The sequence below is a fragment of the Aptenodytes forsteri genome, unplaced genomic scaffold (assembly GCF_000699145.1).
Source record: "Aptenodytes forsteri isolate BGI_AS27 unplaced genomic scaffold, ASM69914v1 Scaffold49, whole genome shotgun sequence".
NCBI classification, from domain to species: Eukaryota; Metazoa; Chordata; class Aves; order Sphenisciformes; family Spheniscidae; genus Aptenodytes; species Aptenodytes forsteri.
In genome coordinates this window covers 4,100,228-4,122,388 of record NW_008795125.1, presented here as the reverse complement: position 1 = coordinate 4,122,388, position 22,161 = coordinate 4,100,228, and the positions used below count along the sequence as shown (strand labels likewise).

The 22,161-nt window shown below is 39.7% G+C and overlaps 1 protein-coding gene across 1 annotated transcript in view; it reads right to left on the bottom strand.

The window, feature by feature from the left end:
• DEPTOR (DEP domain containing MTOR interacting protein) overlaps nt 1-22,161 on the bottom strand; it is a 78,433-nt gene that overhangs the window by 40,054 nt on the left and 16,218 nt on the right. Inside the window, exons 2-4 of the mRNA XM_009277214.1 lie at nt 10,783-10,961; nt 8,634-8,757; nt 2,963-3,141 (exon numbers count right to left, since the gene is read on the bottom strand). Coding sequence (XP_009275489.1) covers nt 2,963-3,141; nt 8,634-8,757; nt 10,783-10,961 — 482 coding nt within the window. The remainder of the gene's footprint in view (nt 1-2,962; nt 3,142-8,633; nt 8,758-10,782; nt 10,962-22,161) is intronic.

Below are 22,161 nucleotides of genomic sequence, written 5' to 3'. Positions count from 1 at the left end.
GTTTGTGGGTTACGATTTGTACGCGCCAGTGGGATTTTGGAAGGAAGCAATTCAGCACTTAAGCACGTTTCATCATTTTCACGTATGGCAGGGGAAGTATGTATAGTTATATACACCCAAAGAGATCAGGAAGATTTTTTTAAACTGAAACATTTGATGTTTTTACAGCATTTATACAATTGCTCTTAAACTGCTGTTTTCCTTTTTAAAATTAGCATCAGTGTTTGTTTCCTGTATGAAACCTGGTTTGTGTCTGACCAATTAAAGTGAAGATAAATGTGACAGGAAGCTGTTTTGAATACAGTACCTCAGCTGCAGAATAGAGCTTCTCTGAGTAATTGAAATGAAAGTCAGTACCAGTAAAAATAAATTGCACAATTCAGTTGTGGCTGGAAAATTACTACTGAGATTGACAACTTGATGCAACTATTTCTATTACTTTTTATTGCATTAGGCAAGGTAATAAATACTTCATAAGAATAGCAGAGCGAGCTTTATTGTATTCCATATTGTGGATAGCAAACAATACTGCTAGCAAAAGATTGCCTTTAAGGCGGGAAAATGTTTTATTCTCCTCTCCTGCACAGCCAAGAGTCTTTCTGCTGGTTCTACCAACAAGGATGCCAATTAGTGTCAAGTAACATTTTGGTACTGCTGTTGAGATACAAAACAAAGGGAGCTTAGTATGGTGAAATGAATTTACTGTACTAAGAGACAGTTTTTTTTTTTTTTGTAATTGGACCTAGAATTCAATGAGACGGGGAGAAAAAAGAGAATACCACTCCTGCCATTTTATAGTTTATATCCCCAATTCTGTACTGGGAGTTCTCATTTCAAGCTCCCTTCTTAGAGGAAGCCAGCATTACACAAACCTTCAAAATGCACAGATCATATCCACTTGCTAAGGTGAACCCTGCACCAGCTCTGTGTTAATTCTGCTAATACTTTCATCAATATTTCTAACACTATCTAGACAAATTGTTTCAGTGAAATCCAGAGGAGAATGAAATTTCCTGTTTAGGAGTGTGCACAAAGCATGTCCACTTGTAAAGATAAATCTCAAGGACATCATTCAGTTTTATTTCACTTCCAGCTTCCCCATCAAGTCAGTGTGAAATCCCCACTGAGTTATCTTTGCCCCAATAAAAGCTGAGTGAGGAAGATGACGGTACCTCGGAGTGAGAAGGCCACTTCCTCAGCAGTCAACCAATTCCCAGCACCCCGTTTGCAGTCACTTCATGAGTTTCAAACCTCTTTCTAACAGGGAGCTTTGCATGTGCTCTTGACTTCTAGAAGAGGATGGGCAGGGGATAAATCTGCAAAACTAGCCAGGGCAATCCATACAGGTGAGCAGGGCCAGCATCGCTCAGGAATACCCCCAGAAACCCAGCTTGACAGGGGCAAAATTATTTCCCTGCCAAGGTGCACTGCTGAGCATTTGCCTTAGTTAATGAAACAATGGTTGATCTGCAATAAAAGCTATATCCTGACTTTCTTAGCTTTGCAAAGATTTCAATAGCAAAGTAAATCCAGCTTTGCATCAAATGTCAAGTCCTGACTTTATTTCCTCTGCAAAAACATCAACAGCAGTAAATCTAACTTCTGGGGGTTTTTTTTTTCCATTTTTTTTTTTAAAGGAAAGTTCACCTTGTATATAATACACAGAAAATGCTTGGGTAAAAGTAGGAATGAAATCACTGCTGCTATAAAGAGGAGGGGTGGCATACCTTCTCTGTCCATCAAGCTCCAAGCAGTTGGCACCCTATAAATCATAGGAAGCACAGGGGTAATTATAGAACTGGAAGCTGATTACTGTAAACATTCAGAAGTAGCTCCTAGTAGTTGGAAGCTAAAGATAATGTGAGCATGATTACAACCACGAAGGAACTGTGCAGGTCGCTTATACCCCCATTTTTCTCTATTCCTTAAAACTAGGTTTTCTCACAAAGCAACAAGCAACCTCATCAATCTATCACCTTGTATATTAACCTGTTAATATTGTGAATTGTTTGTTCTCTGTCAGAATTGGTGTTGATGTGACAACATTGGGATCACAAAGATCTGATTCCCGTTGTGCATTAAGCAACGTAGCTAACAGCTTCTGCCAGCTTGTTCTGTCATCTCCTGGCATCCCTTCATCACTCCTAGAGGCACTGCAACGCATTTATGGTGGAAAAAGCCTGGTCACAGAAAGGCAACTTGCACTGAGAGTAGATGATGACAACATGTAAAATGGGGTTTAGTGCCAGGGGTGTTCGTTTCTTCACCCTCAGGGCAGTATGGAGAGAAAACTCTGTCTCCTCCATCCTTAACAGAGGGAGATCCTTTGTGAAGGTGCATCTGCCAGACACATTGTGCTGGACCATGAATAAATATTCAATTCCTGCCTCAAAGAAGTTACACCACCAGGACAAATATAATAACACTTCAGCTGAAAACAATATCCTCTTTCTTGCCCAAACATACTAGAATGACTCTGCAACATGACCAAGAGGGAAAGCTGCTTTTCTGGCATCAGATTGTGCTCTGCTCCTGCCCTCAAGTAGGAAGACATACAGAACCTGTCATTTTTATTCTACATAGAGAATTTAGCTTATTTATGGCTCTAATCGCTACTTGATCCTTACAAAACTATCTACTAATTATACATATCGCTGATAAGTTCTACAAGTTAATTACCACAAGCATAGGAGCGTTGATTTTCATTCACATCCTTATGTTGTTATTATACAATCCCAAATTCTAGCTGTATTCTGCATTTGAGGCAGAATTTTCAGAACTAGTACACTGAGCTTTTGAAAAAGCCACCCTTTTATTAAATAAAGTTACCTAGACTCCTATCTGAAATTATTTAGAACTTGGACATATTATGACCAAGATGACAAGAGCCCCTCCACATGATTTGACCTGAAGAAAGTGTTACAAAAAATGTAGCTTTTGTACCTGGCAGTAAATTTCTCACCATGCTGTATAATCCCGTGCTCCAAAAGTCTGCGGCCAAGCTGCTCTGCTTCAGACCGTGTCGTGGCCTCTCCTTCCTGGATCAGCCAGTCAATGAACTCTGATGCCACGAAGGTCCGTTCGTACTTGACTCCTTCCTCTTCCCTGGCTTGCAGAAGAGTATTTTCAGAACTCATCAGCCTAGTATAGGGGGGAAAAAATTGGTAGGGAAAATGGCTCTTCAGAAAAGCAACTTCAGATCTATTCTGGCAAATCTCACTGATATTAAGCAAACATAAGTGAACCTTTCACTGACTTACTAAATCTTTCCTGAAGCTATCAGTCTAAACTTAGGATGTGAATTATAACTGCTTAGTCAAGAACTTCGGGCTTTATATCCCTGTGTGAAGTTAATGCTTTCTTGTTTTTTCCCTAAAAGAAAACAAGGTTTTTCAGTTTCACGTTTCCCCTATTTAGTTCTTCAGCTTCTCTAAAAGTTATTGTATAATCAACTTTGAAACAAAATTAGCCTAAAAGCACCAGATTGTGGCTAACGTGTTCAAAAATTCCTAATTAATTTTTACAGCTAGCAGGACCATGCCCCAAAGTCATTTAGATGGTTTTGAAAACTCCCCATAAGCTCTAAAACATCTGCAGAAAAATTCAAGAGGAAGAAAAAAAGGTAGTTTTGTGATTTGGGTGGTTGATAAATATTTAGCATCCAACACTTAGCGATGCAGCTGCAATCAGTGAGTTACACACCTGAAGACATTTTAACATCTGACTCTCAGTCTCTGTGTCTCAGCTGGCTCCGTGTAACACCAGAGTTCAGAGGAACATCCTGAGGTGTCTCTAAATCTCCTAGCAATTGGCATGTACTAGCTTAAAGATACTAATAAAATTCTTCTCCATTCAAGTAACCTACACAAATAACACAGTATTAAAAAAAAACCAAGAAAAAAAAAACCTGTGTTTTGTTAATGCAAAAGTAAGATTGACAGTTCGAAAGAGAAGACAGTTTGAAAGAAGAAATGAGAATCACTCCCTTTTAATACAGAATCCCACTTTTTTTTGATCAAAAATTTGAATTTCATGCAAATCTATACATGGGCCATCTCCTTCTTAAACGTCCAGCATGTCCAGAGTTCATGGAATATAACTTCACCTCCTTTGGGAGGCATCAGAAAAATCTGTGCTATAAGAACACAGAGAGAAGTTTCATTTGAAATGACAATGAAAAGATTTGACAGGATCCAGCCCCTGTTATTTCACCCAAAAGATATAGATATCTTCCCTTGACTTTAACGAGGGCTAACCAGAAGCCTGAACTGACTGGATCTGACCACCAGGCAGCAGATCATCAAACCAGGCAAAGGCTGCTCAACCACAGCTGTATGTCAGTGGCAGATATAATGAACTGCTCATTTAGATGTTGGTGCATCATTGCCGGCACCTCTGAGCTGAGTAAGAACTAAGAAAATCAAAATTAGCTGAAGTCAGGGATGAGGCCAAAAGCAAGAGCATGTGCCACAGGGGACAAGGTATTGACTCCAGAAGTCTTGCAAAGACTTTATTCTTTTTCATATTTTGATTTACAAGCGTCTGCATGCAAGGCAACATTTTGTCCCAGACTAACCACATCTAATACACACAGAGCTTCAAGGGACCATCTTCAAATGCGTCCCGTTCACCAGGCTTTTTTCACCCCAGAAAAAAAAACCCAACCCAAAGCTCGTGTCTTTTCACACCATCTGCTGCATGGTTACCCAGAATTGGTTACCCAGGCTCTGCGGGCACCTAATAAAACATCCTTAGGATTGTGTTAATTGTTCTTTGATGAGTCTGTAATTAGTTGACCAGCTCATTGAAGTTGCAGATAGAGAGGTCTTTGAAAAAGAGATGCTCATCATTAGATTTTTACAGAGACACAAAAGAAATTTGGAAAAATATCAAGTGGAAAAACACTCAGCTTGACATTTCACACCCTTCTGCATGTGCCCAGAATAGCACTGCAAAGGATTTGGACTTGTGAACAAACAGACACGACAAATAGACAGTTTAACAAACCTAGAAACAACAATCCATAGATTGACATCACTCACTGAAGTAAATCACTGTAACTCCACAGCTCTCAACAAAGCTGTACCAATTTACATCAGCCAAAAACCTGGCCTTTCATTAGGCAGAATCGGAAACTGCCTCTATCTCTTCCATTTTCTCCTTGTTTCAAAAAAACATGAGGCCATTCATGTGAAAACATATTATTTGCTAAAACTGGTGTTACCCTGCATTAAGGGAATGTATTTATCCAAACACTGACATTCAAACCCTTTTCAAAAGAAAATTTTAACCTTCTTTTATCTAAATAACTGCACCAGAGGATAAATTTGAATTAACCACTGATGAGTTAAAATGAAAGTGATTCAAAGAACGCAGTCTCAAAATTATCTGAATGATTTCCTGAAATTAAAACCATAAATCTGCACTTCTTTCACTGTGAAATCTGGTTGAAAAATCTCAGTGGAAGTCAACGTCATGAGATGACTTATAGCTCTTTAAGTTGACTGCACCAGAAACACAACAATCCTGTGTGCCTGACCAAAACCTACTGAGAATTGCAAATATCATAAAAATAGGATGCCTGCACAACTTGATTTTTTTTTTTAAAGCTATGAAAGGTCTGTGCTGGATTTATTTAAGATTTGCAGGGAGGGTTTTGTTGAACAGGAAACATGTTTATCTCATTTGATCTATTTGGTTAGTCCTATAGAGTATGAAAACTGATATACCATCTTTGGATCTGATAAACTATTCAACAATTTTCAGGTAAAGCTGTAGGAAAACCAGTAGGTTTCATCTCTAGTTATAAACTTGAAACTCAAAGCATGTTCACAGAAAAGATTACCAAAGTTTGCAATGATGTGCAGGGAATCTGAGCTGATTTATGATTTTCAGTGCAAATGAAGGGAGAATACAGTCAGAGACTGATTTTAAATCTTCTAATGGCACAAGGACAGCCACCGAAGACATCCACAGTAGGTGAAGGAGGTAATGCCACAAGAGAGGAGCATCCAGCGTACAAGAAGCTTTGGGGTCACACAGAAGGGAGACAGGGAAAGGGAGCTCCTCACCATGGGGACAGACCTAATGTTCCCGTGTCCCAGGGCAGAGCACAGGGCGTTTACCCGAAACAGCTGTCTGAATGCAGGGAACCTGCCTAATGCATCCATTCCTCTGCCCATGCAACAACCTGCTGATCCTCCTAAAGCATTTTGCTCATTTTACCCATTGAGGGTACCAATCTGCATGGACTGCTGTTGGCTAACGTCTGCAATTTTTGGCAAGCACAAACTACACTGGCTTCTGAATGTAACGGTACACCAGCCCTAATGCAGTGCGTGGAGAGGGCAGGAAATAGCATTATAATATCTATCTTAAACTAGCAAAGCCTAGTGAAGATCAACAGCATCTACAAAATTAGACACAGATTTTTAAAATATGTTGGATTCAGATTTCCTTTGGCATAGTTGCATTTCTCTTGAAATTAGGCCAACAGGCATTTTGATAAACAAGTTGAATATACTGGTAAGTGATTTCACGTCTCTGCATGAATACTTTTCTCCAGTTGTTGCCATTTAATAACTATTTGAATTGCACTGAATTCATATTTTCTTTCTCAACACTATAAGCAAACTGATACAACAGATATATTACACATGCACACATCTCATTGCAGAACTCTTTCTGTAGTAGTCTGACTTTCAGTATTAGATTTTGAGTTTAAAATGCATCCAATGAAACTGTGAAGGTGTGGCTAATAAGCGTGCATGGACAAGGGACCTAACGAAATCCGAGTGCTCTGCACACTGGATTTGCTGCAACCAACAAAGTGAAGCCCAGATACCTCAGGTATGTGTTCTTATCTCCCATGAATATGAAATATTTCCAGTGATCCATGGAGAATTTTGACTAGTTTTGACTGTCACAGACTGGTTTTGAAAGGCCATGTATTTTTAATCTATACTATATTTAGCACTCAGGGCTGGTTTTAAAAGTTTCTGAACCCTTTAGATACGTTGCCTAGGAGCAATCACCTCATGAGGATGCAGTTATATTTAGATATAGGTGCTGCTTTTGGCATTAACTCCTTTTCCAAGATAAGAACGATCTATACTGTTATGAACATTTTTCTGCTAGTACAGTGTTGGACAAACTGGATACTAGACATTGGTTTGGAGACAGTTCTTCACACAGAGAAATGGGGATGGAAGCAGACACTGGCAGAACAGAGTCCTTCCCACCATGGCTCCTTTCATTCAGAGGACTGTTATCAGCCTCACCAACAAAGAATGATTTTTCTCACAGAATAGAAATAGAAATATAGACAACAAATAGAAAAAAAGGTTTGCTACTATAGACACACCGACCGTTTTTTGATAGTATGGGCCAGGCTTGCAGGCACTGCATGTTACAGAGTTTAAAGGAGCAAACACTGTGCTTAGTAAGTCACAGGAGATTTTGGAGATGAGTGATTCAATTCATCTGTTCCAATGCATCCAATGAAGGATTTTTTCCAGTGGTGTATTTTCTTGTGTCTTATACAATTATTTTTTTTACTTTAAATAGTCACAGTTACTGAGTGTCAGGCAATTTTATATGATGGGTGCAACAAAAGGAGTGGCATTTACAATTATTGGTTTATATTTCAGTTTAATTGCTCTTTCACCAAATGGACCTTCAGAGCCTTCTAACCTTGAAAACAGTATTTATCACCAGCTTTTAAAGTTGGGATTGTCCTGAGTGCTTTATTCTAAGAGGGAAGCAAAATTACTCCAGCCAGAAGGCACAGCATCTCTCCCAGCTGCTGTATGCTTCTGCTCTAACCAAGCAGGAGAGTGGGGGGGATTCAGTCTGGAGCAATACTTCAAGCTTTTTGGCAAATAACATATCACAACTTTCGCGTTAGTTTGTAGCATATGCCAACATGCATTTTATTCACTCTTCTTGAAAGTACCATGTCACAATCTCTACATCCTGAATAAAAATGTCATTAATTATAGATTGGGAAGTACGCTTAAGCTGCCTAGTTATTTGACGGAAGTAATCCAGTGGGATATTCAGTATCTCAGCATAATCATCTGTTTCAAATCTTAATTAGATGTTCTTGGCTGGGATTTTTTTGAAACTACATTTAATATAACCATTCTGATGTAGAAGCTTTGCAGACTGGAACACTGAAGATTAATTTCACCTATTATTTAAAATCATACCTCCTGGTGAAGATAAGGAGTCTCAACAGATATGTAGCCACTCGTTCAGTACATGTTGATGTACTAAAGGTTTAGGTCTTGTGATTACAATTTTACATGACAAATCATCCATTAGTAATTATTTTTACAGAGTAGAGTTCAAGGGCTTAAATTTACATTGGGTTCTCATACAGGATGTATTTACAACCCCGAACATAAGAAAATGCAATTTCATTTTAAACAAAATGCTACAAGTGAACACGGTAGAAAAGTGAAAGGGAAATGGGAAAGAGAGAGAAGGGTTACCAAACAGAGTCACGGGATTACCCAGACCCACTCTTGCATGATTTGAAAGACTCTGACTATTCAAAAATAGATTAACAAGTATCATTTGCCTCCTGTGGTACTATTAGCAACACATTATGGATACTGAAAGCAACATACTTTTCATACAGTCTTTGTCCTCTCATGAAGACCTTCACCTCATTGTCCAGTGGAAACGTCCCGTCATCTTTTCTGAAGCGGTAGAACAGTTTGACATCCTTGAATTCCTTATGCTCATCACAGACTGAAAGGTAAAATAAAAAAATTTTCATAGGGATGTTAAGGAGTTGAGGATCCATTTAGCAGGTATCACTGCTGAACTTCAAAGCAAGCACGTATGGAGCCTAACCCCCTGTATTTGTGAGCATACAACTTTATTCAGTTCTAATAACTGATGAAAGGCTGGAGAAAACTTTCAGACAGGTAACCAAATTTCTAGGTGAGGGGGATAGGTGTTCATCAGTTTTGTGAGTATTACTGTGAACATAAAGAGCAAAAAAGCATCCATCTCCTATATACCTGGAAAACCTTTTGATGAAAATAGTCTGTTAGCTTGGTTAAAAGGCCACCAGTGTGGAACACCCAATAATTTAAGGATTGGCAAACTTCTTAAAGTTACTTGTATCAGTTGAGTGATGCTGTAGGAAACTTGAGACTCACTGCAGAAACAGTCAAAATCAAAGCCTTCTGCCCTCTTAAAATCGTCCCAACTGCTCCGCCATGCCAGCTAGCAAATGGTAGGTACAACAGCAGCACAATGCAAAATGCTAAATTTTAAGGTTTATAAGAGAGCAGCTGACAATGGGCTCCTGTAAATGCAGAACAGAGCTCCAGCAAGGGCATAAATTAATGAGAAAGATATCCCAACCAAGCTGCTCCTAGCAGAGTTGTCAGCCCACATACATGGGCTCACCTTCTGCACCAGAGAAGCAGGAACTGGTACCACTTTCACTTGACACGGGAGTTGAAAGGATGCTCTGAGCATCCTGCAGAACCTGATTGAACCTCTCCGAATTTGCCCTAGCTCACTTCGCAAACGAATTCATTACATTTCAGTGCAAACATTAATTTTTTTAAGAAACACCTGCTCTATGTGTAATATATACACACATATACGTAAAATTTGTATGGAAGTTACAGTGTGCAATTGGATCCTGAGGTAGAAAACATTTGAAGGTTGTTAAAGCTTTAAACAAGCATTCAGCAATAAAACATCTATTGCTCAATTAAATTAAGTCACTCAGGCATCCACGCAACTCTTCACTGACATTTTCTCAATAGAGGATTAAGTAGTCAGATTTGAAAACCCTATAATTACTTTATTCTTTAACTATCTATCGTGAGTCCCAGTTTCCATAACAACCCAGAATTTTAATTTAATTGCTGAGCAGAAGCTGTAGAAGTGGCACTCATTCAATATGTGCATTTCTTCCTTTAATTAAGGTGTTGTTAATGTATCGCAGATAGCAGCAGTATTGCTGCATATAGTGACCCCTGCATAAAGTCAACATTCGTCTGTTCGCAGTTGCTCTGTTTTCTCTTAAAAAAGAAACAAATGGTACATTTTGCCTTTTTTAAACGGGTAATACTATATGCTTGAAATCAAGGCCTTGGATCTTCTTTGTTTGTGTGCTTCCTAGCCTTTTTGTGCACCAAAAGGCAACTAAATGCTACCACTGAATTGGAAGTCTCCTTTTCATCAGCGTAAATTGTTATTCAAGAAGCTGAAAGGAACAGATCTCAAACAGACAACAAGTTTAGGAGAAAATTAATCAGGGCACAGTCGGACCACTAACTTTCTTGCAGCTGTACCAGCACTAATGTTTGTGCAGCTGGTGTGAGGGACAGGGCCAGAGAACTAATCCACGTGAGAAAAATGATCTTTTTTTGCCGGCTGATTTTTCAGATGGGTTTTTCAGCTGGAAAACTGTGCTCTGGGGAGCAGGGAGGTGAGGGCAGCGGGGAGAGAGGGGACAGGATCCAGCTGGGGCTCCTCTGGAGGCAGGGAAGCAGCAGCACAGTCTCCAGTAAATTCCCCCCCTGTACACATGGGGAACATCCCTCCACACCTCTTCAGCCTCTCCGTGTCCCTCGGAACACAGGGGACCTTGCGGAGCAGCACAGTTCAAGGCAGATGCTCCCTTTCTGGCAGGGAAAGGATCCTATCTGTCCTCTACTTGGTTGAAGAGCAGGAGTGGGGGTTCCCTTTGTTTCACAGCAGTCAATAAAATTTAGCTTAGAACTTTTTAGCAGCTGATGTTGCACTTACCATGGTGGACAATGCTGTGATCCAGTAATTTCTGCACCAGTTTAATTGCCGTCTCTCGGTCGGAGGCCTCTTTATGGTCAATCAGCCAGTCGATCAGCTCTTTGGCAACGAAGCAGTTTGGGTATGTCTTGAGGTGGTGCCGCCGATCTTTAATGACCTTTTCTTCATGCAGTCGGAGCCTGGGGGTCAAATCACCTTGTGAATATTATTTGCAAAAAGCCTCTGTAACTAGCAAGATTGGGACAAGAGTGGAGCAGAGGCACCCAAGCCCTGCTCACAGGATGGGCTTTGCAGGTGTTGGATGGAAGAGGAAGAGACTCAGTCACACGTCGAGCACTGGCGTCTGACCACCAGGCAATCCACAGCAACCATTTGTTACAACTTTAAACCCCATACTTGGAAAAACTGGTTTTCTGCCCAGTGGAAAAGATCAAAAACTGAAGAACAGCACAGCATACTAAGCCCATTAAAATACTTCCTGTAGGTCAATTAAACTGTCAATAATTTGGAATTAATTTTCCCACATTACCACTAATACATTCCACATTACTCTTTTATTTTGTGGTATCACTGCCGTAGATTTTTTTTTTTGTTAATCATCTCATCCGTTTTTTTTTCTGTAGTTTCTTCCTTGGTTGGGTAACTGCATTTTGCCTCCAGCTGCGCAACAAGCATAGCATTTATGATTTAAAACTCAGGCGCAAAGCTGTTCCAACACAATGTTATCTAGCATAAAATAGTTGCCTCCTACTCCAAATGAAGGAGAACTGATTTCTCACTTGGGGAACTGTTGGTAAATGCTATTTATCTGCAAAATCTCCCCCATCATCTTGAAAGCAAGTTGGTTGGCTAGTTTTGAGACACTTGTGTCAGAATGCAAGATTCTGATTAGAGTATTACCTTGTTAGTAAAGGTTCTGGGATTCTGCATCTTTATTTTTAGTAATTTTTTTCCAAATAAACAAAATGTGTAACATTATAAATAAACTAATGGATAGAGGTTTTTTGAAGTTTATTTAAGTTTTCTGCTTTCTTGCTTCCATTTTAATTAATAATTTTAATAATTCTGTTTTTGTAGTGCCATGTCTATTCAACAGTTCTGAAGAAAGCGTAGAAACCACAACGCTTGGGCTCCTGTCACAAACAGAAATATTGCCGTTCATTTCCAAGCGGCCAGGATCCTACCTTGTAAACACTCTCACTGACTTCAAAGAAGTTCTCAGTAACACTATAATAATTGCAGGGGGTACAACTATCTCTATTTTCTAGAGAGGGCGATAGCACAGAAGGCCGTTAACATGAGCCTCAAGAAGCACAGAGCAAGAGTCCAACCAATTTACCTCTCAATGTCATTCCAGTATGAAACAATTATTTCTCTTTAGAATCAAAGCAAGGGAAAATATTTGGCTGAAATCGGTGAAGAAAATATTATTAGAGCTTTAGATAAGGCTTACGTAGGCTTCTACCTAAAAATAGTAGCAAAGCAATGTTTTTGTTTTGTAGCATTTAGCCTTGAACTACACTGGAATGGCCAATCTGTGATATGAATTCAAAACCAGCTTTGCAAACATCATAAAAAAATGAAGACTTTTATACTAAAAATACTGATAAATCAGATTAGTATTCTGGAAAGAAGTGCTGGTAAATATCCCATGCACTGTGAAATTCTCTGAGCTAAAATACCTTTGCTTAAAGCATATTTTCCAGATGTGCTCTAACAGCCGTTGCCATACTTTGAAAGAAAAGCCTACACAGTTTTGATTATAGAACGTGCAATTATCAGTATGTCTGACTGAGCTTTACATTTAAAATATATTCCAGGTTCTGTTAATGTTTATCCAGTTTTCTGTCGCACAATAATCTGCAAGAACAAAAATATGAAAAGAGCGTATAATACATATGCAGACAGCTCAACCCAGCTTTCAGTCATCAGTGTAAGTCTAAATGGATGGAGTTCATCTGATACAAGAGGGAAACCCTCTTCCATGAAATTCTTTGTCCAAACGCCGCGTAGGAGTGTGCCAGGACTGGTCTGGCATTCCACAAACAAGCCAGTAGCCAAGAGCCCCAGAAGTGAGTATGTCTTAAATTCTGACTGAAGGCTTTCCTGCAGTTGGTGGGCTTACAAATATTTCAAGTTCTCTGTCATGTCAAAAGACATGGGTTCCCACTACAACCTTTTTCCTCACTCAGAGCATTTATAGGGTCTCTCTATATACCTTTTTGCCTATATTCATAAAACCCATAGAAATCTCATTATCTTAATTATCTATCTCCACCCACTTGCTAAAGTGGATCCAAATTTGCGAAGAGGTTACAAAATCATGCAGTCAAACAGAGCATGGCCACGTAAGCCTCAAGAAACCTGAAAACCCAAATTCATCCACAATTTCCAGATGGAAGTGGGAACTTTTTCCGCAGTCTGTAGCAATTGTATCCATACTGAATTATGTCCAGGCTAATTTATTTGGAATAAAGAACAGAAAGGGAACTCAGATTTTCTCCTTGGTGTTGTACGCTGTTCTCTCTGTCAGGGCTCCCTCACGTCTACAAACCTGCTAAAAATCAAACTGTATGGAGGAGAAGTAGCTCAATAAATTGAAATTGTACCTAGCGTAAACTACAAATATAAAAGCCTCAGGTAAAGTTATTGAGTATATATTGCAGTATGCAAATCAAAAGTTTAGGCAGGAATTCTAAAAATGTGTCTGTGTTCAGAAATATTTATCAGGAGCCAAATCAAATGGGATAAAAAGGAAAAAAATGTAGCGGTGAATGAAATTATACACTGGAACCAACGCTCAAGTGAAGTGGTAAATTCTTTATCCCTTGGCATTGGGAAACAAGCTTCTCACCAAAAGACCTTGATACTTTCCCTTTAAGTAGTGTTAATCACTTTTCGTCAGCTAGTCTGCATGATGACTGGGAAAGACCTAACCTGACACCAGTCACATTTCTCTCGCGAGAAGTTTTTCTCAAGAGGACAATGAGCTCACTGACAAACCCTGACCAGTTTGAGGGGAGAAAGGGGAGAAGAGAGAGGGCAGACAACAAGGGGTGATGGGGGGACACTTTGATTCAACAAGCCTTTGAAAAGTTGTGCCTCTTTCTACAACTTAACAGCTTGAGACCAGAAAACAATCTCGTGCACACCAGTGTATCATCCGTATGTAATTCCCTATATTATTCGAGACTACCTGCCAGATTTGGCACTTGGGGCCACAGTGTCGCCTACCTGCAGAAAACAATGTGAGAACTAAAGCATTTGAGCAATTGTCTGTGAACTGTAACAGGCATATGCAACCCTTTAATATTTACAAATTGATATCCGTGGCTCTTATTCATGCTTACAACAAATAAAGACAGTCTGTATTTGCATGCGTGCGTGCCAGAACAGTTTTCCTGGGGGCTTGTCTAAACAGGAGTTGCTCCCAGTTAACAACATGCAGGGACTCTTACTCCAAATAGAAGTGCCTTCCCCCTGCATAGCACGGACCGGGCTAACCTGGAACACTCTGCTCCTGTTCTTCAGTAAATGTGTTCAGAGTTAATCAGGAACAATGTTATTTGCTGAGAGGCCGTTAGGCATTTTCTTTGCCAACTGTCAGAAAAGTCATGATAATGGAAAAATCAAAATCTTTGCCTAGAAATGAAGAATCAGGCACTAACTTGGGAAGAAATCGCTCTCGCAGCTGCATGAAACTTGCATTTTGTTTTCCACCAGGGAAATGGTGCATTTTGAAGTTTCTTGCATCTTTTTCTGAACCAATGGGTAAGGATTTTGCAAAGGCAGTGCCTGCACAAGAGTCTAGCTTTCCTTTTAAGCCCCAGAAAAGACCAGCATGCTGGCTGAAGACAGTAACGATGTCACTAACTGGACCACAGTCCAAATAACTCACTCAGCTATTTCCCTCTATTAAGTCTAGTAGTTTCTGCTTGGCTAACATAGATCTTGCAGAACACCATCCAGTCCTGATTTCTATGCATGAAAAGACAAAAAGCCTCCTGCTCTTCTTGGTAATTTTCTGAATAATTCCTCTACCATTCCCTAGTACATCCTATATAGTCCCTATGTTTATCCTAGCAAGGCTCAGTAAAAATGTGCAGGGAACAGGTTGGTTCCTGACACTCGATAGACAACATGGTATGAAGGCTTTCATATTGTGCTTCACTCATTCACCTCTTTTAACTAGTGAGATACCTTCCTGAAGCAATCATACACACACACACACACACATATATATGTGTATATATGTGTGTATATACATGTGCATATGTATTTGTATATATATGATATATATAGAAATATATCATATATACACAAATGAGTAATAATTTGTATTATATCTATTTGTACATATCATAGGTCATGATATATATCATATATATTATATATATGCATATATATCATATATATCACAGAATGCATCATTATAGAATGACTTTTTTTTAATGGAAGAGCAAAATGCCAGTGAAGAGACCATTTAAAATGGAGATTCTTAGCAGAATTTACTAATTACTGAACAATATACACTGATGTTATAATTAGTCATGGCACGAAGCACGTCCTGCCCCAGAGTGCTCAACCGCCGCTGATGAGTTCCAGCACACTCATGGGTTACTCCTGCGTTACACCTCGCTTTAGCATATACCCTTGGTTTCAGTGACTATCTCAGCTTGAGCACTGCCAGTCAGCATACACCGAAGTACTACAGCTTTATCACCTTAAGGTAAACTCTGAACAAAACCATATTAGATCCCTTGAAAATTAACAGTGATATGCAGAGGGAAAAGGCATTGCAGGTGGTTTCTGCCATCTTCAAATTCATTCACAAGCTTCATATATTTGGAACTTCTGTCAGAGAAGGATTTACTTATTTCCAAGTAAAGCAAGTCACAATGTCCCTTTGTGACAAAAATATATGGACAGAAAAAAATACCTTGCCAAAGTTGAGGACAATTCACGGTGGCTAAAGAGCATGGGTTTTCCACACCTCTTCTCAAGGGACATCATAGGTGCAGGTTGAATTGCCCCTTTCTGTTGGAAACAGAATAGTTTTGTATCCTCCCAGAGGTCACAAAGTTTGGCTGTTTTCTGAACGCCAGCGTATGACCTGTCTACAGCACGGTAGACAGGCATCTTACTAAAAGATGGCATTTTCCAAAGTGTCTCAGTGACTTAGAAGTGTAATTCCCACTGAAAGTTAAAACTCACAGGTCAGCTGCAGACCCAATTCATTATAAAATAAGTGAGCATATGGTGGCGTTTGTGTATATATACACACCCAGGAAAATACAGAACTACATGAATTGTCCTTTACACTAACTTTTGCCTTTGCACTGTCAGCAAAAAAAAAAAAAAATAGGTCAGTGACAGTATAAACTTTGTACACAGAGGCGATCATGAAGGTACTCTGCAAGTGCGATGTGTATTGCTGGGACAAGCATTTCCAGCCCAGCTTGCCAAGTCTCAGCTGAAGTGTCAGCGGTTCGCTGCTGCCTGTTCCTCTTTCTATTTATGCTTCAGCTCTGCAGTCACTTAGTTCTGTTACTTGATATTCACAGGAGCTAAAATACCCTTTAAAACATGGGGTCGTACTGAAAATAGGATGAAGATACTTCTGTATTGGTAGCTGTGTCAGAGAAGGAATTCTACCATCTCAGATAGGGTTAGAGAGGGTGTCTTCAAAGCAGCTCCTGATATCAGTTCTCATCGCTGTGTTTATCACCTCTTTTTTGCCCACAGCCATGTAGTCAATGTGAGGAGATGCCAGAATGCAGAGCCAGATAGAGAGATTTCAGATAAACTATCTCTTGGAGCACTGCGGAAGAAAGCCTAAAGCTTCCAAAGAAGTGACAATTCACCAGTGCCCCTTGTGGCTTTAAGTAAAACATTGGGGCTGCCTCTTTTATGAAGTAATTTTTTATAAATTCAGAAAGTAATAAGGTCACTGAGCCTGCAACCGACTGTGCACAGGGACATCCCCAATACTCATAACACCTTACTAACACTGGCAGAGGTCAAAGCAAGCTCTGGGGAACAGACACAGGCATGGCTCAGGGTCTAGGATGAAATCAAAATGACATCTCTTGGAGACACTCTTTCAGCCCACAAATTCATGCCAGCAATTCAGACCCACAGTCTCCCTTGTGAGTACTCTAGACTGCAGAGGAAATTAGATCTGTGTGTTTGTATCTATCTGTCATAAGACTAGAGACCACTTGTAAAACCAAAGTTTGGATTTTTAAACTTCAAAGGTGTATAATCTGAGCCTGTATCTGTTCTTTTTTTACAACACCGCATCATAATGTTGATCTGGTAAAACAGTGAATGTAAATAGGATCTTTAGATAACTTTTATATCAAGTTTTGGAATGTTTATGTTGGCATTTTTCTAGGGTTTGAGCCTGTATGGGAAAGGAACGTGTTCAGTGGACTGCTGACTCCCCTCCACTTTTCTCTTTGGGCTGTGATATACCCATGTGTGAGGGTAGTCTAACAAACAGCATCACCAAATCAGAACAACATTTGTTCACCTTTCTTTTTCAAGAAGCAGGAAAACTCAGTATCTTGCAAGGTTACAGATCTAACGACACTTTCTCCTCATGTCCACAGGAAGCTGTGAAGTGGCTAATCTCCCTGCCTGCCAAGCCATTTCACTTTCATTTCACTTTTAATCAAAATGTGTAAAACATGAATAATACTTCCAACTGCCTGTGCACTTGAACCTTGAGAACTTCTGTCTCGCTGGGAAACATAAAACCAGTTTTTTCAAAGACAAAAACACAAAATGCAGGCAAGTTATTATTTCACCTGCCCCTAGTCATAAGGAAAGTGGAAGTCTGCCTGTCCTGCTCTGGCTGCTTGCTTTCTGGGCTGAAGCTGTCAGAACTCAGGAACTCACAGTTCTCCTGCTCCATAAGGAAGTCAAACGTAATTGTGCTTCTCACTCATGTATGGATGAGCTGGGATGCACACATGGGATGAATGCATGCAGGTCAAGGTCTATGTGATATGTGGATCCCCAAAAGAACCAATGTACTTTTCACTACAGAACAAGCCATCTTTGCTTATGTTCATCAACTAGGTTTTATTCACAGTATTTTTCTGTGCCTCCATTGCAAAGATATTCTTAGGCTTACTAAATCAATAAGTACTGTGGGGACTAATTTTCTTGGGGATGTCTTCCCAAATCTAAACTGAAGACTTCTGCCATAAACTACCAAAATTTCACAGTGCAGACCAGAAACCATAGGACAACTGTTGTTATAGACATCCCTTGATTGGATTAACACAGTAGCCAAAAGCCCACCAACTCTTGTGGACTTAGGCTGAAAATCACTCTCAGTAAAGGAAGTATTTTACGGATAGAAAACTGAGGAAGGAGCAGCGTAGGTCTCATGGGAGGCCAGTGAAAATCAGTGAAATTTGTGTCAGGGAACACAGACCTGTTATGTCAGTAACATGGCTGGGAGAGGGGAGTGGTCCTTTGAAGTGCTAAACAGGCTAAAGGGGGCAAATACAGGTCAAACAGCCCAAGCCCTACTGCTACAGCTATTCCTGCTAGCAGTGCCGTTCAGGGACCTGGAGAGACAGACCGGGAACTGGGGAATAGGATGCTGGACTACAGTCTGTGGTCACTGGAGTCAAGAAGAGGGGCTGCAGCAAGCACACAAGGGGCTGTGGGTGCCAGAAAGCCCTGCTGTGTGACAACCACTCTCTTGGATGCACGTTCCATCCCAAGGGGGTAAGGGAGCCAAAAAAAGCTACAGACTGAGGTCCCTTATGCACCAAGGCTGACATCTCTTTTACACTTATGCACAGGGAAAAGCTGAGTATGACCTTGCTACGCTCTTGCACTGCGTGCAGCAAGTTTCAGACCTCCTGAGAAACAAGGAGGTCTTTCCACCCAGCCAACTCCCAGCACATCTGGGGAAGAGCAGATCCATAACACCCAGAAAGCACCGCAGTACTGAACAGGTTTGCACTGCAAACAGTAAAAGGTGTTGTTATCTGCCGGAGGTAACCCAAGAAATCCACGGGAGAAATGAAATTAGCCAAGTGCCTTATCTCAAGTGCAGTTGTGCTGTTTCTCCCACCTTGTCAATGAGTGACAAATAACTTTGCTAAGGTATTTTATGGCTTTGGGTAACCCCTGATCTCAAAGTCCTTCCAGGCATGGCTGCTCTCAGCCTGAGCACCGCAGACCTGCAGGAGATCTTCTCCCTGATATTGCATGCTCCTCAGAGGGGCACCAACTGTTTGCACTCCCTTCAGCAGTCCTTGGAAACCCTGCTGAAAGCAAGAAAAAAAATTTCTGCCTTCATCATTAATAATACATCATACTGCAGTAATATCTCAATTGCTTTTAGCAATTGTTTTCCATCTCTACACAAAACTCTTAACCAATTACTGTGTTGTGTAATCATGAGCGTCATCAAGCACAAATAGTCAGTACTTGACAAGTAATAAAATGAGTAATAAAATACTTAGTGCTATGTACTATTGTTAACAAACCAAATTTTATATTGAGGCTGTGATTCAAGACTTCTTACTCACTTCCAACAAATACACAGGTTCATCTTAAAATGAGTATAGATGCAATACTCTTTCAATATACAGTATGTTGTATTAAAACCATCACGCTTTGTTTATCTCTTCCCATTCTAAATGAATAGCTTCCTTTTTTTCATGTTTAGTATAACTGCGTTACTGGGCTTTATTTTTATTTTGAAGGAAGCTGTGAAAGCAGTAAGTGAAAAAATACTGACTAGAAAAGGCACTCTATATTGAATTTCTTTAAATAAAAAAATAATCTTACCATATTTTGGCACTGATTCATACTTTTTTTTACCTCCTACGGCTGGCAATACTGCAATATGCAGGATGTTACACTGACAAAGACATGATTCAAGGGAGTTCTTTCCACTGTCTTCCAGAAGTCTATTGAAATCCAGTGGTTGGCCACTAAACTATAAAATAAAACTGGAACTGATGCAATTTTTTAAACACTGAAAGTAATGATCCATTTGACTGGATCACCTGGAGGTGATTAAATTGTTAGTGGACAACCTTCACAGTGCACAAATAGAAATGGAGGAACAGGTAAGACTATAAAATGTAAGGCTGTGCACTAACAACAAAATGCTCTGCTGAAAACTGAGAACTTGGAGGCTGAAAGCAACAGAGAGTAAGAAATAGCTGAATATGCAGTAGCTAAACTTTCACTGACTACAGGCTATCAACAGGCTGAGACCATACAAAAACCAAAGGCAATCTTAGGTTGTACTAAGTGAGATGTTTCCAGAAATGATGGGAAATCCAGTTGTTCATGTCATTGTATATGATACTACAGGACATCATCTAAATATTGTGTATTGTTCATGCCATCCTCATTCAAGAACGATAAGCTCAAAGAGACGCAATGAAGCAGCGCTACGCTGGTATGAGAAATGATGAGCCAGTCTCATGAGCAGAGAGAAAAAGATACTGGCTTGGGAGTCTAGCCTTATCTAAACAAAAAGTGAGAGGAACAGAATTGTTGTCTATAATCTTTCAGATGAGTTAAAAGCAGAGTGCAAGAAAAGCTATTTAAGTGATGCTGAGGGATCCTAAGGTAAAAATGAGACAAATTTTTGGAGCAAAATTTTCTAATTGTTACTTGAGGCAAGAACTTTAACTTTTAGAGAACTGTAAGAAATATACCCAAGGATTATGTGCTATAATATCCTGCAGAAGACCTTCCAGTCCCTTGTTTTATAATTACATGGTTTACACTGATATCTGTGAACAACCTTGGGAATACTACAGGGAGGAAGAATATCAGAGGCTGGCCTTTGGATGCACTATACCAGGACTCACAGCCTTTCTAAAGACCTGGTTCATGTCAGCTGCAAAAAAGAAAAGTTCAAGTACTGCCTATATTAAGACATTTGCTGTTTATATTAAGGCTTTTATTAAAAGTGGGTATGCAGATATATAGACATTCTTCATGTGCTTGCCAAAGCACGGGAGCTGTAAGTATGACGAGAGACGTCCGTATTTGTGAGCATGCTTCCTTGCTTTTGCAACAGGGTATTACTTGTTTTTCATTTTTACTGTGCAAGCATATAATAGTCCTTACCTGGCTGATTGGAAGGATAGGTATTTAACTGGCCTGTCATTATTGTACAGTCAACGCCAAACGAGTGGCAAGTTTTCCTCCAATGTCTCAGGGAAATCCTACAACCTTTGTGACACAGAACTGTCAAAAAATGGCTGGGGATCTGCTATGAGGAAATGCCATCAGTTGGCTAGCAGCATGCATAGAGGCCAAGGGTCTGGTCTGCTTCCTTGCTAAATCAAAGCGTAGAAGCCAGGAGGAGCTGCAATGGCAGAGGATCCCTCTGCCAGCTCCACGGCCCAACTCTGCATTTTACCCTTGGGTGAAGTCTCGACATGTCTGTACTCAGCTGGCTTTCGTGCCTCCACGTGCAACACCCACTCATCCCACTGAGACCCAAGTCACTAGGTTTGCAGGAACCTCCAGCCCCTTATCTGAGATCTTGTGAAGCTACCACAAAGAACCTGACTATATATTCATAGTCACCCTGGTCTTTTTAAGCCTGGAATTTGTCTAGTTTTATATAGTGGCACATGATTTTTTTAAAAAAATTATTTATTGAAATAATATAGAGTATGTAATTATTAAAGTAAATAAAATAGGATAGAAGCCTAAATAGACTCATGTTACAGCCTTTTTCAGTTCCCTTAAGTTGTCATGTTTGCTTAAGAAAAACATTGCTTTGAGTGTAAAATATAAGCCAGTATGACCTTCACAGCCAGCTGGAGGCAACAAATCAGTATAATCCTAATTAACATTCTGCTCATTTATATATGTTTTTCTTAAAGAGAAACCTGTAACGTTCAATAAGGTTTCACTGCAAGTGCCAAATGAAAAAGAAGAAATTAATCACCATCTGCAGAGAAAAAATGAAAAATGTCTTGGAAAGCTATTGATTGCCCCAAACTACACTGAATGAGTTGCAGACACATCTATGCCAAATGGTAACAATGATTTTACTCAACAATTCTGCAACATAACACTACTATATTCATTTTTTAAACACAGAAAGGATTGCTCTCTAACACAAATGTTTTAATGATAAAGAACTGTCCTATCTGCTTTAAATCTCTTTCTTTATCTAGGTCATACAAACACGTAACATGAAGAATTATGGTATATGAATTTAAGGGGATTACTCAATGGTGTGAAGTTACTCACTGCTTAAATTCTGGCAGGCTAATGAAGAACTTTATCATGGAGGAAAATGTATTAATAAAAATCCTAGTGAAAGACTAATTCTATTTAAATTATTTTACTTTTGCAAAAATCTAGCCT